This window comes from Camelus dromedarius, chromosome 4 (assembly GCF_036321535.1).
Source record: "Camelus dromedarius isolate mCamDro1 chromosome 4, mCamDro1.pat, whole genome shotgun sequence".
Lineage (NCBI taxonomy): Eukaryota > Metazoa > Chordata > Mammalia > Artiodactyla > Camelidae > Camelus > Camelus dromedarius.
Window position 1 is genome coordinate 8,039,302 of NC_087439.1, and position 15,688 is coordinate 8,054,989.

At 43.0% G+C, this 15,688-nt stretch overlaps 1 protein-coding gene across 1 annotated transcript in view; it reads right to left on the bottom strand.

Moving 5' to 3' along the window:
• CNTNAP5 (contactin associated protein family member 5) overlaps positions 1–15,688 on the bottom strand; it is a 741,033-nt gene that overhangs the window by 397,477 nt on the left and 327,868 nt on the right. The window contains exon 5 of the mRNA XM_010979356.3: positions 5,973–6,176. Coding sequence (XP_010977658.3) covers positions 5,973–6,176 — 204 coding nt within the window. The remainder of the gene's footprint in view (positions 1–5,972; positions 6,177–15,688) is intronic.

Genomic DNA, 15,688 nt, shown 5'->3' on the forward strand with positions numbered 1-15,688 from the left:
AAAGGGAATGGAAACTTCCTTTTTTAAGATGGCATTTCAACAAAAAGCCACTCTTGCAAAGGGCTTGATTTATTGCTGATGAAATAGGTGCCACTCACATGGAGGTCCCCAGTGCCTGCCTCCATCTGATCTTCAAAATTAACCTTCCAGTTTTTAATTTTTCAGGTTACCAGAATTAGTGTTCACCTCTATTTTTTAAGCTTCTCTTCCATCAAGTGAGGTAAGCACTTGATGTTACATATGTTGCTTTGGTTATTTCTCTGTATGTAGCCCTACAAAAAGCTCCCTCTCAAAGAAGACACATGGCTTACCCAAAGACACAAAGAATTAGGGTTACCACCCAGCTCTGTCTGACTAAATAAAAAAAAGCTAATATTCTCACCCCTACCCCATTGGAAATACTGGTACTCCCACTCACCCTCATTTCTTATGTTCTGGCGTCTGCATTCCACCATATGCACCTGTAAGCTCATGTAGCTTAGCAAGGATGGAGGGTCTCAGAAAATAATTTGATGAACTGGGAAGAGGAGAGTCGTGGAATAGGAAAATGGGACAACACTAGAGGGGGATACGATGTAGAATGAAAAGACAAATTTCACCTCCATAGGTAATCCAGGATCGTGAAGACCCCTTTTTGGTAAAATTCAAGGCTAATGAATGTTCTAAGTACTCAGAAGCCTTTTGAAGAGAATAGCAATGAGCAGAAAGCCATGTGATTTCAGTGGACTTGACCCTCAAACCAGAGCAATCCTTACTTATCACGAAAGTAATGAAATACATCTTTTTAGTTGTTAAAGAATTCTAAATTTTATACAATAAAACATTCTCCAGATTTAGGGGCTGTTGCTCAAATCTGGCTCCTAAGTTGTATCCTCTTCTGTGCCTTTGCTCTCTCAGAAAATGCTGTTTTATTACCACTATGAGATATGGTTTTGATGATACATACTCATCTATTTTTAGTTAATATTATAAAATTAGAAAGTAAATAGAAATAATTAATCTACCAAGCTGGGACCTTCTTGAAAATCAGAACTGGTGAATTCAACTTTTAACCTCCAGTGCAAAGCTCAGTGCCTGGCTTAATGTACTTGCTTAATGAATTCTTATTACATGAGTGATGCAATTAATAAAAAGCCTGGTGCAACTTGTCCCACTGACACTTTGTCTGAAATGCCTGTCTTTCTCTCCTCTTTGCAATAAAATCTCAAGATAACTCAAGGTTAATCCATGAAGGTTTTCTGGACTCCTTTATCCCACCCTGGTCTCTCCATCTCAAAGTATGACACATGAATATCAACTTCCTGATATTTAATATATAAATGTTTCATGAAGGTTTATAACATTTTTATGATTAATGCCAGGACCTTGGGGTCAGATTGAGAGGGTTCTAATTCGGGGTCTTCAGCTATACAATCATGTGAACTATGTGACCCAGGGCAAGCAACTGGGCATCACTGACCATCAGTTTCTTCATCTGGAAAATGGGTTTGGATATAGTTTGTAGGATTGCCATACGATTTAAATGAAACACATGTGTAAAATGTCTAGTACATGCCTAAGTGAGGGCTCTCAAAAGCAGGCAATGCTTAAAAAACAAACAAAAAATCTTTCATAGTATTTAGTAGAAGTACAGAAGCACAAAAAACATTTTATAAATAAACACGATTTGGCTTATCAAAATGCCTGAATTTCAAAAAGCTAAAGAAAATGTTCATTTGACTCTCTGGAGAATGTGCAGAACCTTTGCTGATATCCCAGGATAGCTCAGTGGGGTGGTTATGAAATCAAATGCTTTGCCTCTGAACCAGACACGTGGCCCCAAGGACATCTGCTCCACACCTGTTTGTGCTATTCCAGGATCCTCACTTTCCTACAGCTGCCCTTACTGCACAGATATTCTGCTTCAGTTCAAAGGCACTGGGCTCTTGTAAGGATGAGTGACCTGCATGTAGTATTGATGTTTTGTTTAGTTCTTACAACAATTCCCCAGTCACATAATACCTCTGCTCTTTGATCCTCCCACCTGTATGGATGGGTTTGTGCTGTTGTTATTCTACAGAGGGCAAGCTGCCACAGGTGATCTGAATGAGATGTGTCAAACTTGGAAAGACGGATCTCTATTAACCCCCTCAAGGACTGAGAGAAGGAATCTCTTTCCCATTAGTAGCCTTAGAAAAATCATTACTTTACCCTAAGGAAGTGGTCAAAGGGGAGCACCTAGTTCAAGGTCAGCATTGAAAGGATAATTTCAAGTCAGCCTCATATGGGTAACTAGGTAATAGGAATCACCACATCAGCAAAGAGCATCACTTGTAAAGAACCACAGATCACTACATACATCTCCCAGGGCCACCCTCTGCCGCTGGCCATGGTGCTGAACCCCTCCACTCAACCTTAATGCCTTCTGCCCTTGGCCGTAGTGCTGAACCCCTCCACTCAGCCTGAATTTCTGCATTGTGAAGTCACAGGTTAGACAAGGAACACACACCAGAGGACTGTCACTAAAGGGACCGCTGCTGGAGTGTCTGCCTCAGCTGGGAAAAGAGAAACTTCCTTCTTCATTGGCCTATGCCATTATTTAGCCCATTAACTTGGGTTTTTGGATTCTCCCTCCCTCCCTCCTTCTCTCTTTTGTCTTTCTTTCTTGATTCATTTCTCTTAAGAACCTGATCATGGATGATATGAACTCTTTCCACTTTGAAGGCTGTGGGGCAACATGGAAAGAACATGGATTTTACACAATATGTAAATATTTTATATGAGTAACTAGGGAATACACTTGAAAAACATACCAAAATGTTAATAGAAGGGTGACTGCATTATAGGATTTTGAGTGACTTTTACCCTTCTTTCTAATTTTTTTCAAGTTTTCTAAAAGTGAAATATAGTTTATAATCTGAAAATAATAGTAAAAGAAAGTTACATATAACTAGATTTTAATAATGCTTATGCTAATCAGTAACCATGTAATTTGAACAGGTGATTTATTCTTCTTCAGCTTTATATTCCACATGGGTGAATTGGGGGTAATATTTACATACCCAACAAGGATGCTATGATAGGATACCAACATACTCAATATGTTCTGCAAATATCAGGGCCCCATCATAGGAGAGAGAGTAGCTCAGGCTTTAAGGTAAGCAAGCCAAAACAGAATAATGTGTATTTGTGTCAGGCTCTGCTATGTGAGATGAAAAGCCCTTTTTCCAATATACTCAATTTACCTTGAGTACCTACTTCAGGCAGGTGTTCCGGTTTCTGAAGATACAGCAATAAACAAAGGGCTGTCTTGCCCTCGTGGAACCTACGTTACAGATTTTCCATTACGGGCGTATCAAAGCTCCCTTGATTATCAGCTTTGATTTAATTATCATGCCCCTCTTTCCCTCTAACTCAGTGCTTCCAGGGATCTGCTGGCTCTAACTGAGTTCTGCAGAGCGGAGGTTCTAATATATGTCAGTGCCTCTCTAGAGAAGGAACATAGAAATGTATGCTATTTTACAGGTATCCTAGGTGACTGCCTAAAAGAGGTGAGTACAAGAAACAGTTGTGGTAAATGGCTAGAGATGGGTAAAATCCACGAGATGAGGAAAAGATGAAGAAATAAACATATTTTTACTACTGAATCACTCACTAGATGAGATTTCCCCTTATCACCACCAGTTAGAAATAGAGGGCAGATGGAATCCGGGAAGAGAGAATTATTCTACTTTCTTTGTATCACAGCAAGCAGATCTTCTTGATCTTAATATAGCCATTTATTTCTAGGAAGACCAGCATAGCACAGGGGGTGGAACATTCAGATACTGAGTAGAATAATGAGTAGAATTAAGAGCTTCTGTGTTTGGTACCTCACTATGTTTATTTACTGACATAAAAAAAATTCACTTTATAATGCTTTTAGTTGTCATGTTCATGCTTTGCAAGATAGTTATTATTAACCCCAGGTTGGAAACGAGTAAACTGAGGCTTTGAGGTTATGAACTTTCCCCATAAGAAATAGCTAGCACATGTCTGCAATTAAAATAAGATCTGCTGCCTGACCATGCCCACTCCTCTCAATCATGCTATACTGTGACTGAGGCTGGTGTACATCACTGGGTTATGCCTGTTGGGGCAGAGCTTTGGAAGGGCGACGGCATATCCGAATTGGGAATCTAAGTGGCAGATTCAGCATTACCTGCTTTACTATTGATAACTTTATGCATAACCCACAATGTTCTGTGAACCACTTGTAACTGGGTGTAGTGGGGGTGAGGGTTTACTCCATTCTCCTTTCATGAAAATTGAAGGCCAGGTAACTAAATGATATATTTCTGCTGAGTACTTTTATGCTCACCTTTCCTTCAATTCACTGATAAATTTCTTCTTTAGCTATGCTAACACAACCAATTAGGTTACTGAAAAATCATCTTCCCGCTATCCTCTGGGTGTGACTTGCCTTCTAAAGATGCCTTTGCTGTAATTTAATTGAATCCATTAGATTTAAATTTTATGAGTTAAACTTGGGATCCTGAAGTTCTCCCTGCTAACCCTTGAAGGCTAAGAAGATGCCCAGAAATGCCTCAGAACAGAGGCTTATATTGTTTGGCTCTGGGGATGAGTTCATGGTAATCTTCATTCTTCTGTTTCTCCTGCTAATTACTAAAAGAATTTCTTACTAAATACTAATTACTTAAATACAAAATGCATCTGTGATTTTTCCAGTCTTTCCTGCAACTCGAGCTCACAAACTCTGACTCTGCTTTCTTTGCTAGTCTTCTGCTCTGACTTTCCTTCTTTACTATTTGATACTTAGGTGATAATTCTCTCCCACAAGTGTAATATCCAGCCCTCCCCCTCATACTGATAAATGTCAAATGGGAGGCAGGGAGTAACTCTGAGAAAGTGGTCAGTTCCTTTGTCATCAGCCTGGCTCTTTTTCTACAGCAGAGCTTGCCTTTGCATCTTTGGGAATTTTGCTCCCTGCCTTGTGCACTAGGCACATCCTTCCTTCATAGGTGCCTTTCATGTCAAGGAGGATGAGCCTGTCTTTCTTTCCCTGGGAAGGGAAGTTGATTACGGTGAGATGCAGACCTGCATGTGGAGAGGCAGGCGTGATGGATGCCAACTCATAGAGGGAGGCCTGAGTCCGAAGCACAGAGAAGGTAGAGGGCATCCTGCACCCAATTAGCTGGCATTTGGCAAATCTAGGGTTACCCCTGGGATAAGCTGGACATTCAGAGAAAACGGTGTTTCCCTTAACATAACATGAGGATGCCCAGGAGCTTAGATTTTTCCCAACATACTAAAGACCCATTGTCCCCCCACCTAAAAGAACAAAATAAATTTAAAAAAAAAGAAATTGAAATGTTTATTTTTCCCCCTGAAACTTAACTTTCATAAAGGTAACAATTATAAGATTGTGGGCAAGTCTCCTTATAATATGTGTGCATTATAATAATGTGTGTTTAAACATGCTTAAGGTAAAGTTTGGTACTAAAAAAAAAGTTAATTATGGAGACAAATAAATAAATACATGAATAGCAACTAGCTAGTGGCACTATCCTCCTACCAAAATTTCCTTGTTTCAGAGAAGGTTATTAATGGTTTAAACATTTAAAAGTATGGTGCTCTTTAGCGGGGAGGGCACAGCTCAGTGGTAGGGTGCGTGCTTAGCATGCACAAGGTCCTGGGTTCCATCCCCAGTACCTTCATTAAATAAAATTTAAAAATAAATAAATAATAATTAATAAATAAATAATATCTAATTACCTTCCCCCAAAATACAAAAAGAGTTTTTAAAAAATGGTACTTTTCTTCTCCAACCTGGATAAGGAAATTGTGTCTCTTAGGTTGTGATCCAGGAACCTGCAGCTGATGCACTAGGAGAATAAGGAGCTGGGCTCTGCTACAGAAGGGAGCTCCCCAGGGCCCGGCCAGGGCAGGGAAGGGGCAGAGCCGGGGCAGGGAAGGGGCAGAGCCTGGCTTACCCAAGTTGAGGTGCAGGGCCAGCCTCCCCTTCTGGAGCTCCAGGGTGATGTGGTCCCCACGTTGCCCTTCTCCGTGGAACAGGACTCCATCTCCTTGCATGCTCTTGAACTTCAGAGAGATCACATCCTTGAGCGTGCTCATCAGTTTCTGATTGAACCTGTACAGGAGGGAGCTCCGGCCATCGAAGTCAGCAACATCTGATTCTGGGCACAAAGAGAGAGGGAGAAAACCGTCAGTGCCCATCCTCATCACTGCCCTTCCTCTCTGGGATCTGAGTTGTTGTCCAATTAATAGAAACGTTCCTGGCATCTATAGGGTCCCGACTCAACAGGAAACATATAGACTAGACCCAATCTAATTAGACTAGGGGAGCATTCATTTACAAGCAGCCATCACACACACAGTCAAAGTGAACTGATCGTCAGCCTGGAAGGAAAACCTCTCATTAGTGATATGTCAGCTTTTGCTTGAGGGGACAGGGTGTGAACAGCGCAAGGACCCTTGTCAGGCTCTGCTATGTCAGATGCCCGGTTGTAATAATTTCTCATGATTTACCTTCCCCATTAGTCTGCTTCTGATAGGTGAAGTAATGTGATCCTCCATCCAGGATCAAGGTTGGGGATGAAAACTACAGTTTATTGTTTCAACTCTGAACAGTACTGTCTTCCTAGACCTGTGCTGAGAAGGGTTCTGAGGGTCCCTTTAAGTTCAATGTTAAAGGATATACTGTAAAGGATGACTTACTATTTGAACAGAGAGGGCAAAGGCATTGCATCCTTATTGTCTCTGCCTTATCTTGTGTGGGGATGTGTACCATTTTAGTTTGCATGCACAAAAGTGTTTGCTCATTATTGTTAAAGGAAAAAAAAAAAGAGCAGGTCCAGTTCATTCCCAATAGGGTTCTTGAACACTTTAATTAATAGAAATTAGTAAGAGTCCAGATGAGAAATTCAAGTAAGGCTTTGTTGGGACTGGGATGGAAAAGAAGTAACAGATGCCCTTTCTGCTTCCTGAGGGGGGTAGGCTGGTACCTTAAATGGGGTGAAGGGGGGGTAGACCAGTGGGTCGGGCCTGAGGGGTGGCTCAGGCGGTCTGCCCACCCCCTTGGTGATGCCGGGTGCAGGGATCATGCAGGGTACCCTGATTTGTCCCCAACATCTCAGAAGTGGTCCCAGGTCCCAGGTCCCAGCCTATCTCACAGTAATCATGATTTGGATAAACGTATGGAGTAGATGTGTATAAACATGTCTGAAAATTGTACACCAGAAAGCTAAGAAGGACTTTCTTTTGGTTTTTTTTTTTTTTGATACAAATTGAGATAAAACATTTCATTAGTTTCAGTGTACAACATAATGATTAGATATTTGTATGTACTATTAAATGATCACTACAAAAATGTATCCTTGGCCGCCATACACAGTTACAGATTTTTTTTTTTCTGGTGATGGGAACTTTTAAGATCTACTTCTCTTGGCAACTGTCAAATAAGAAAAGTCTCACCTCATCAAACAAACAAGTATCTGAAAAGATTCTCTACATCACGTGTCATCAGGGAAATGTGAATTAAAGCAGCAATGAGATACCATTAACTGCACACCTATTAGAATGGCCTAACTCTGGCACACAGACACCACCAAATGCTGGCGAGGATGTGAAGCAACAGGAACCCTCACTCACTGCTGGTGGGAATGCAAAATGGTGCAGCCACTGTGGAAGACAGCTTGACAGTTTCTTGCAAAACTAAACGTCCTCTTGCTGTACTGTCCAGCAACCTAGCTCCTTCCTATTTACTCAAAGGACTTGAAAACTTAGGTCCACACAAAAACTGGCACACGGATGTTTATGGCATCTTTCGTAATTGCCGAATCTTAGAAGCAAACAAGATGTCCTTCAGTAGGTGAATGGATAAATAAACTGTGGCACATTAAGGCAAGGGGCTGTCATACAGCACTAAAAAGAAATGGGCAATCAAGCCATGAAAAGACATGGAAAACAATTTACATGTATATTACTTAATGAAAAAAAGCCAGTCTGAAAAGACTACTATATGATTCCAACCATATGATATTCTATAAAAACAAAACTGGGGGACAGTAAAAATATCAGTGATGGCCAGGGGTTGTGGGGAAGATGAATTAGCAGGGCACAGAGGATTTCTAGGGCAGTGAAAACACTCTATGGTATGATAGTGATGGATACACATAATTATACGTTTGCCTAAACTCACAGAATGGACACCACCAAGAGTGAACCACAGTGTAAACGATGTGTCAGTGTAGGGTCATCAGTTGTAACAAAGTACCACTCTGGTGGGGGATGTGATAACGGGGGATAGAGATACACATTTGTGGGGTTCTGTGGGAAATGTCTGTACTTTCCTCTTAATTTTGCTGTGAATCTAAACTGCTCGGAAAAAAATAGCCTGTAACAATAAGTTGTAACAAATAGCAACTCTATTTAGAAGGTGTTATTATAGGTTATTTTTACATTATTTCCCCCACTTTTTTAATCATAAAAACTTTTACAGAAAACTTTGGTTACTTATAATAAGAAAAATTTAAGGCTATTTAATTATAGCTTGAAACAGATTCATTATATACCATCTTATGTGGGTGGGATGTTGGTGAATGGGTGTGAGGGAGGGGGTGAGGTTATTCTTATTTGAAATCAAGGACTCGAGAGAACTCAAATCTGTATTATTCACCAAGCAATTAAAATCCTCAGCTTGAGCATACGCAGTGATAAATTAAGTGTTTTTTCTGTTTTGTTTTTGTTTTTTTTCACCAAGGAGCTAGAAACATCCTTTGGAAAGCTGAAATGTTGAAATGAAAATAAAAGTGAAATCATGCATTTATGGTTAATCAATTTTAAAATACAATTTCATAATTTAGTCCTATGGAATAAAGTGGTCCTAGCCCAGAGATTGCTGATGACTTCCTAGAGCCTAAAAGGAAAGAGTCTAGACATAAAGGAATTTTCACAGATCCCTCCCCCTACCCCTGTTCTCAGACTTTCCCCATACTGCTCGTCAGCGCCCTACCTCCGTCCTCTCAAGCAGACTCTGCCCAAGCCTCGTGGAGGCTACAGACTGCGAGCTGTGATCCATCACGGAATGATGAGGACCATGATGCAGCAAGATATCGTGGCTCTTAAACGGTGACAGCCACAGCTTGTAAACTGGGTCTCACTGGCAGCTCTACCTTTCTAAGACTTGATTTCCTCACCCATAAAACGGGGCCATTGTATCCTGCAGAGAAGACTGCTGTGAGAATTTAATGCTCCAGTCCACGTCAAGTGACGGGTGTTCAGGTCACCTGGGGAACGCTGCCTTCCTCATCGGACCACCTTCTTGCCCAGAGGGACGCTATTTCCCTCTTAGGTCCAGTGGCTTATGCCCAGGGGATGCAAGTTGGCCCCAAGCTTCCTGTCCTGCCGTATTTCAGCTTCTCAAACTACGTAAAAGTCTTTGTGCACAGGGGGTGCACCTTGTGTCTTCATGCTGTCTTCTGAGCCCTCCCCCTCTGCCTCTGCTCCAGTCTCTGGGTTAGGAACTGGGTCCCTAGGAGTTTAATGCTGAGTAAGTGGACGTGGGACAATTTGTGGACCGGGACACTAATACGACATGTTGTGAGCTAAAATGGAAGGGTACGCCCGGTCCCATAGGAACAGTATAAAAGTTCAAACACCGTACATGCCAATGGAATTGGGTCAAGTGATGACACAAGTAAGTGTGGGATTGGAGATACTGCTTACAGGGTCCACCTCACTCCCTTTGTCTCAGTCGGCAGGGCCCAGATGCTACCTCTGCCCACCCCTCCAGTGCTGTCGCCCCTGTCCCCAATCCATCACAGCCCTCACAATCTGCATTTCACTCCCTCAAATGTGCAGCTAATCTAGTGACTTAAATGAGGCTGTAAGTGCCCATAACGTGGGTTACCTTTAAGAAAATGCACTTCCAGGTCGCCATGAGACCTTAAGGGAAATGAGCTAACCAGTAGGACAGGAAAAAAAGAAAATGAGGTTGAAATTTAACAGACCTGGGCTTCCACTCTGGTTTTGCTACTTACTGGCTGGGGGATTGGAGACAAGAACCTCTCTGAGCTTCAGTGGTCCTGTCTGTGTATCTGTGTAGTTGGGCTAAGACAGCTCTACCAGAAGAGTCATTAGGGAATTACATAAATCGTACCTGGAAACGAACAGTCACCCAGTAACACTCCCTTCCCTCATGAATCCAAAGGAATGACTGCACTGGTAAAGCTCTGAAGCGTCATATGAGGGGGGAAGGGGGTGTAGCTCAGTGGTAGAGTGCCTGCCTAGCATGCACGAGGTCCTGGGTTCAACCCCCAGCACCTCTTCTAAATAAATAAATAAGTCAACCTAATTACCTCCCTCCCAAAATAAAATAAAACTAAATTAAAAAAAAAAAGACGAAAAAAAGATGGTATAAAGAACAAGGAAACTCTGTTTTGAGTTTGGGGTTCAGCCCCCCTCACATCACACTGAGCAGATGTTCACCCAAGCCTTCATCATCGCCTTCTGGCTCTTAAAATAGCTTCGTAACCACCCGATTCGACGTTTGCAGCCTCTCTCCTCTCCACAGCACCTTTGCCGAAGCCCTTCAGTAAACTCTCTCCACGCTAGGAATTAAATTTTAGTCTCTGAGACCCCACATGCCATGCAGTCTGCCTCTGTCCTCCTTGCCCGCCTCCTCCTTCCTCTGCTTCTTCCCCTACCCTCACCCCGCTCCAAGCAGGATGCATTTTCAGCATGTGCACACATGTGTCGTGTGCATGTGTGTGTCTGCATGTGGGGGCGGAGTAGGACACCAAGTACAGAGCACACTCCATGAGCCTCGTGATGCTCTAAATACTTTTCTGTGCATGAACTTATTTAATCCAATTGATCACCCTATGAAGAACACACTATTATTATTGTTGTTGTTGTTGTTGTTGTTGTTTTACAAATGACCCCACAGCACAAGAAGTTCACATTTAGCAAGGGGCAGAGCTGGGGATCCAACCTCCCTTATGGGACTTAGCCCCTCTCTGAGTGCTGAGCATCTTCCCAAGTGCTGTCCCTCTCTGGTCAATGCTCGACACCCACCCCATCAGCCTGGTGCCCTGCTGTTTCCCTAACAGCTTTGTCCCATCAGCCCGCCCCTAAGCACCCTGCCATCCCCTTGATAGTTCACCTCCCAACTGGACTTTGACACGTGGCTCTTTGCCAGTGTTTACACCCCAGCTCTCCAGCAGGACAGTGTGTCCCAGGAGGACAGGAGCCAGATGTGTACTCATCGCCTCATTAACTCCGAGCTCGGCACCAGCTGTCCCGACTACCTGTGAAACGGTTTAGTGACCCAGTGAAGCCTGAGGGCGGTGCTGCCAACTCTCCCCCCACTTCCTGGCCCCTGACTGGCCCCTGCCCCCAAGAGCTGGGCTGCCCGTCCACACTCACAGGGTTCATTTCTCCAGAGGCACACACTCTGCCGCCTGGGACCTGATTACTGCATGACTCACAGATGCCCATGAAAGCAGGGATGAGAGGCCCCTTTAAGGAGCCTGGAAAGTGAAACTTCCTCTGAACACCACTGAGGCCAATGAGAGAAGCACCTGGGCCATCGGAGAGAACTCAGGTGAGCACCCTGGACCTCGGCAACATTCATTAAGTCACACGCAAAATGCATCAGCCGTTTCACAAATGGAGAAACACAGTAAAAATTGTTTAAGGAGGATTAAAGTTTTCCCTCCACTGAATACTTAATAATTCCTCCAGACACAGGAACTATGTGAAGTATTCCAATCCCTAACTTGGATACAGCCCGTTTTTTTTATTGAGGTATAGATGGTTTACAATGTTGAGTTAATTTCTGGTATACAGCATAATGATTCAGTTATATATATATATTATATATATATATATATATATATATATATTTTTATATATATATTCCTTTTCATGTTCTTTTGTGTTATAAGTTACTACAAGGTATTGAATATAGTCCCTTCTACTATACAGAAGAAATTTATTGTTATCTACTTTATCCATAGTAGTTAGTATTTGAAAATCTCAAACTCCCAATTTATCCCTTCCCATCCCCTCCCCACTGGTGATGACAAGTTTGTTTTCTATGTCTGTGAGTCTGTCTCTGTTTTGTAAATAAGGTCATTTGTGTCATTTGTTTAGATTCCACATATAAGTGATATCATGTGATATTTGTCTTTCTCTATCTGACTTACTTCACTTAGTATGATGATCTCTAGGTCCATCCATGTTGCTGCAAATGGCATTATTTCACTCTTTTTTATGGCTGAGTAGTATTCCATTGTATAGCTATACCACTACCGCTTTGGATACAGCAGATTTAAAATGTTAACGATAAAGCCTGTATTTTTATAGTGTTGCTCGGAAGGGAAGCAAGTCTATTCTCTGCTGGGTTTTCCTCATCAGACACTTTGAACCACTTGGTCCTGATTCTCTCCTGTGGTACTTAATTTGCAGCCTGGGGTCTGGCTCTGGTGATTCTCACCTTCATTCATGTTGCACAAGCTTCCTGAAGCAAGATTCTCTCTAATGATACAAAAATAAAACCAGAGAAAAATGAAGACGGTGTGTCGGAAAGTGCAGGGCAGATAGAGACGGGATCGTATTGGCAAGAGGAAGACCTGTGTGAGCCCCTCAAGGTGTGGTTTTCAGGGCACCAAAAAGATAATGGACAAAACTAACTCTGCTGCCCACATTCTCTCTCACCGCTCCTCTAAGCCACATGCACACATCTTCTTATGGAGGAAGTACTCCATCCTCTAGAGGAAAGAGAAAGTAATTAGCATTTTTGCCTAATTTAATGTTCTTAACAACCTTGTGAGGACCATGTTTCTCCCCATTTGTGAAAAGGAGATGCCAAAGCAAGATTACGCACCCTGCCCCAAGGCACACACGTGGTGTGTGTTTGACTCCGAAGCCGTGGATGTTTCCCGATTAGAAAGTGGGGTGTTGGGGTGCGGGTGACGGAGGAACCCCTCGTACCCCGTGAGACTGCGTGTGATTGTCCAGCAGACATCAGGTGCACTCTAGGGGGCGTGAACATGGGTGTGCGTGTCAGGAAGGTTGAAAGGAGGTTTTCTTTCTCTTCAAGGTTGATGCTAATTTCCTCGTGGCCCCTGCCCCCCTGAACTTGCTCCTTTACTCACAGACCAAGTTGGATCAGAGCAGCTGCCCCTCCTGGGAGCCACATGCATACCTGAGAGGCTTGCTTAGACTAGACAGGAAATGCCCTCCTCACCCTCATCGTCTGCACTAAGCTTGAACCCCCTATCCTCGTTGACTTGGGGGATCCCGCTTCACCCAGACATTCTCCTATCTGAGCCTTTATTGAGCACCACCCCAACCCACAGTGTGTCAGGGTCCGTGCTCAGCGCAGGTCACTGGCAATAAACTCCACAGAGGTCCCGAGTCTCAAAGGCTAAGCTGGAGACAGGACCTCACAATCACACATCCCCAGTAAGGAGAGGATCCCAGAGGAGGGAAGTCTAACCCTCTCCAGGCTCTTCAGGGGGAGATAGCACTTCTCGGAGGGGTGCCGGAAGTTAGGCAGATGAGGGGCCTCACCAGCACAGGGAAGGGGCCACCTGCTCCCGAGGGTCAGACCTCAGAACCAGAGGGATCCAGACTTGCTGGACCAGTGGATCTAAAAGTGTGCTCTCTGCACCCGTGGCCTTGGGCTCCCCAGGGAGCTTGGTAGGGGCTCAGGATTTAGGACCTCTCTGCAGACCCAGGGAATCAGAGACTCAGGGCTTGGAACGCAGCCGCCTGCCTGTAGTCTTGTCCTCACTGAGGTTTGAGAAGCTCTGTGCAGAAGCTTAGAAGTGAGGAGCCCAGAGGCTGGGGGAGACAGCCAGAGGTTTTACCACAGAGCATCCTAGTAAAAATACAGCAATACAAGTTTTAATGGGGCCCTGAGATTAATGGAGAAATAACTGTGAAAGCATTTAAAGTAGGAAACGTGCAGGGCCAGTTGGGGTTTTTAAATAGAACTCTTCGAATTTTAGAAAATTCATCCCTGTTTCTTATTGGCCAGTGCAAATTCCAATCCTGGCCACCCAAAAGTCTTTTCTTCTTGGTGGAATTACCCAATTTCCTTGCCAAGGTGGCAAAGCCTCAATGTAGCCTTTTTGGCCTTCTTTTTCTTTCTTTTTCCTGCCACGATTACATGATGATCAACTCATCAGAGTTCCGTATTTTACCTGCAAGGCTGGCCAGGACACAGCTGTTAGGTATTTGCTTCCTGGAGTGAACAGTTTCTCCCTCTTTCTCAAAATCAATTTTTAGAATCTCCTCATTATGAATTCACTTCAGTTCAATGTGTGGTTGGTGAAGACGGTGATACACTGGCAGATTTCTCGAGAATATTAAGGTCAGGTCTATTGTGGGCCCAAGGAGTCTTCAGGATGGATGGGTCCTCCAGCTCACAAATGCCTTCTTTAAGGTCAAGATGAATCCAGCACACACTCGCCTCCTTCCCGGCTGCACTAAGAAAGACCAGGGCTGGCCAACTTCCCACTGGGCCCTTAATCGGTGACCCAGCTGTCATCTCTTGTTGTCTGAGAAAGACAGCGTTCCGGAGGCATATTCAGGCCTATTTGATAGATGTTGGTCGCTTGTCAACAAACCAGCTGAAAAAAGAGCCCCACTGAATAAAAGATTCCAAGCTCGAATCCCCAAGTGAGCTAAGAAGGAACAGGGAGTCTGTTTTCTCACTGGCCGGAGAAGCTGAGGCTCAGAGTTGACAAGAGAAACCATCGATTTCCCCTGAGAAAACCAGTGCCACTGCAACGTGATTTTCAGTACAATTACCGTTTGCAGCTTATCTCATGATACATCATCTAAGAAAAGCAATTCTTATTCAGACCATATGCTTTTGCACTGAAGACTCAAGGGTTTTGGTTAGCAATCCCCAGACCACAGAGGTTTCCACAGTCAGCTCAAATTTACACAGCAACTCCACCACTTCTGTGACTTTTCCAGCTCTTATCAGAAGCTTAGGATAACCTCAGATGAACCGCGAATAACAACAGAAGTTTCCAGAACTATCTGTGCCAACTCCTCAGAATAGCTTTTCTTGCAGAATTTCTGACATGTCTGTGCATGAGAGCAGTTGGAAAAACAGGAGAGGTCTTGAGAAGACAACATTGAAAACAGTCATGGTACGAAAAAAAAAACCAAAAAACAAACAAACAAAAAACACAAAACAGAACCAATGCTCTAAATTCCAATCCTAGCTTTAGCAGATAGACTTTTTAGCTCTGACAGTCTCGCTTGCCTTCTTTATTTTTATTTTTTCACTGAAGTCTAGTCAGTTTACAATGTTGTGTCAATTTCTGGTGTACAGCCTAATAGTTCAATCATCCATATACATGCATATATATGTTTTCTTATTCGTTTTCATTATAGGTTACTACAAGATATTGAATATAGTTCCCTGTGCTACACAGTATAAACATGTTGTTTATCTATTTTATATATAGTAGTCAGTATCTGCAAATCTCAAATTCCCAGTTTATCCCTTCCTTCTTCCTTTCCCCTCTGGTAACCATAAGTTTGTTTTCTATGTCTGTGAGCCTGTTTCTGATTTGTAAATAAGTTCATCTGTCTTTTTTTTTTCTTTTGATTCCACATATGAGCGATCTCATATGGTATTTTTCTTTCTCTTTCTGGCTTA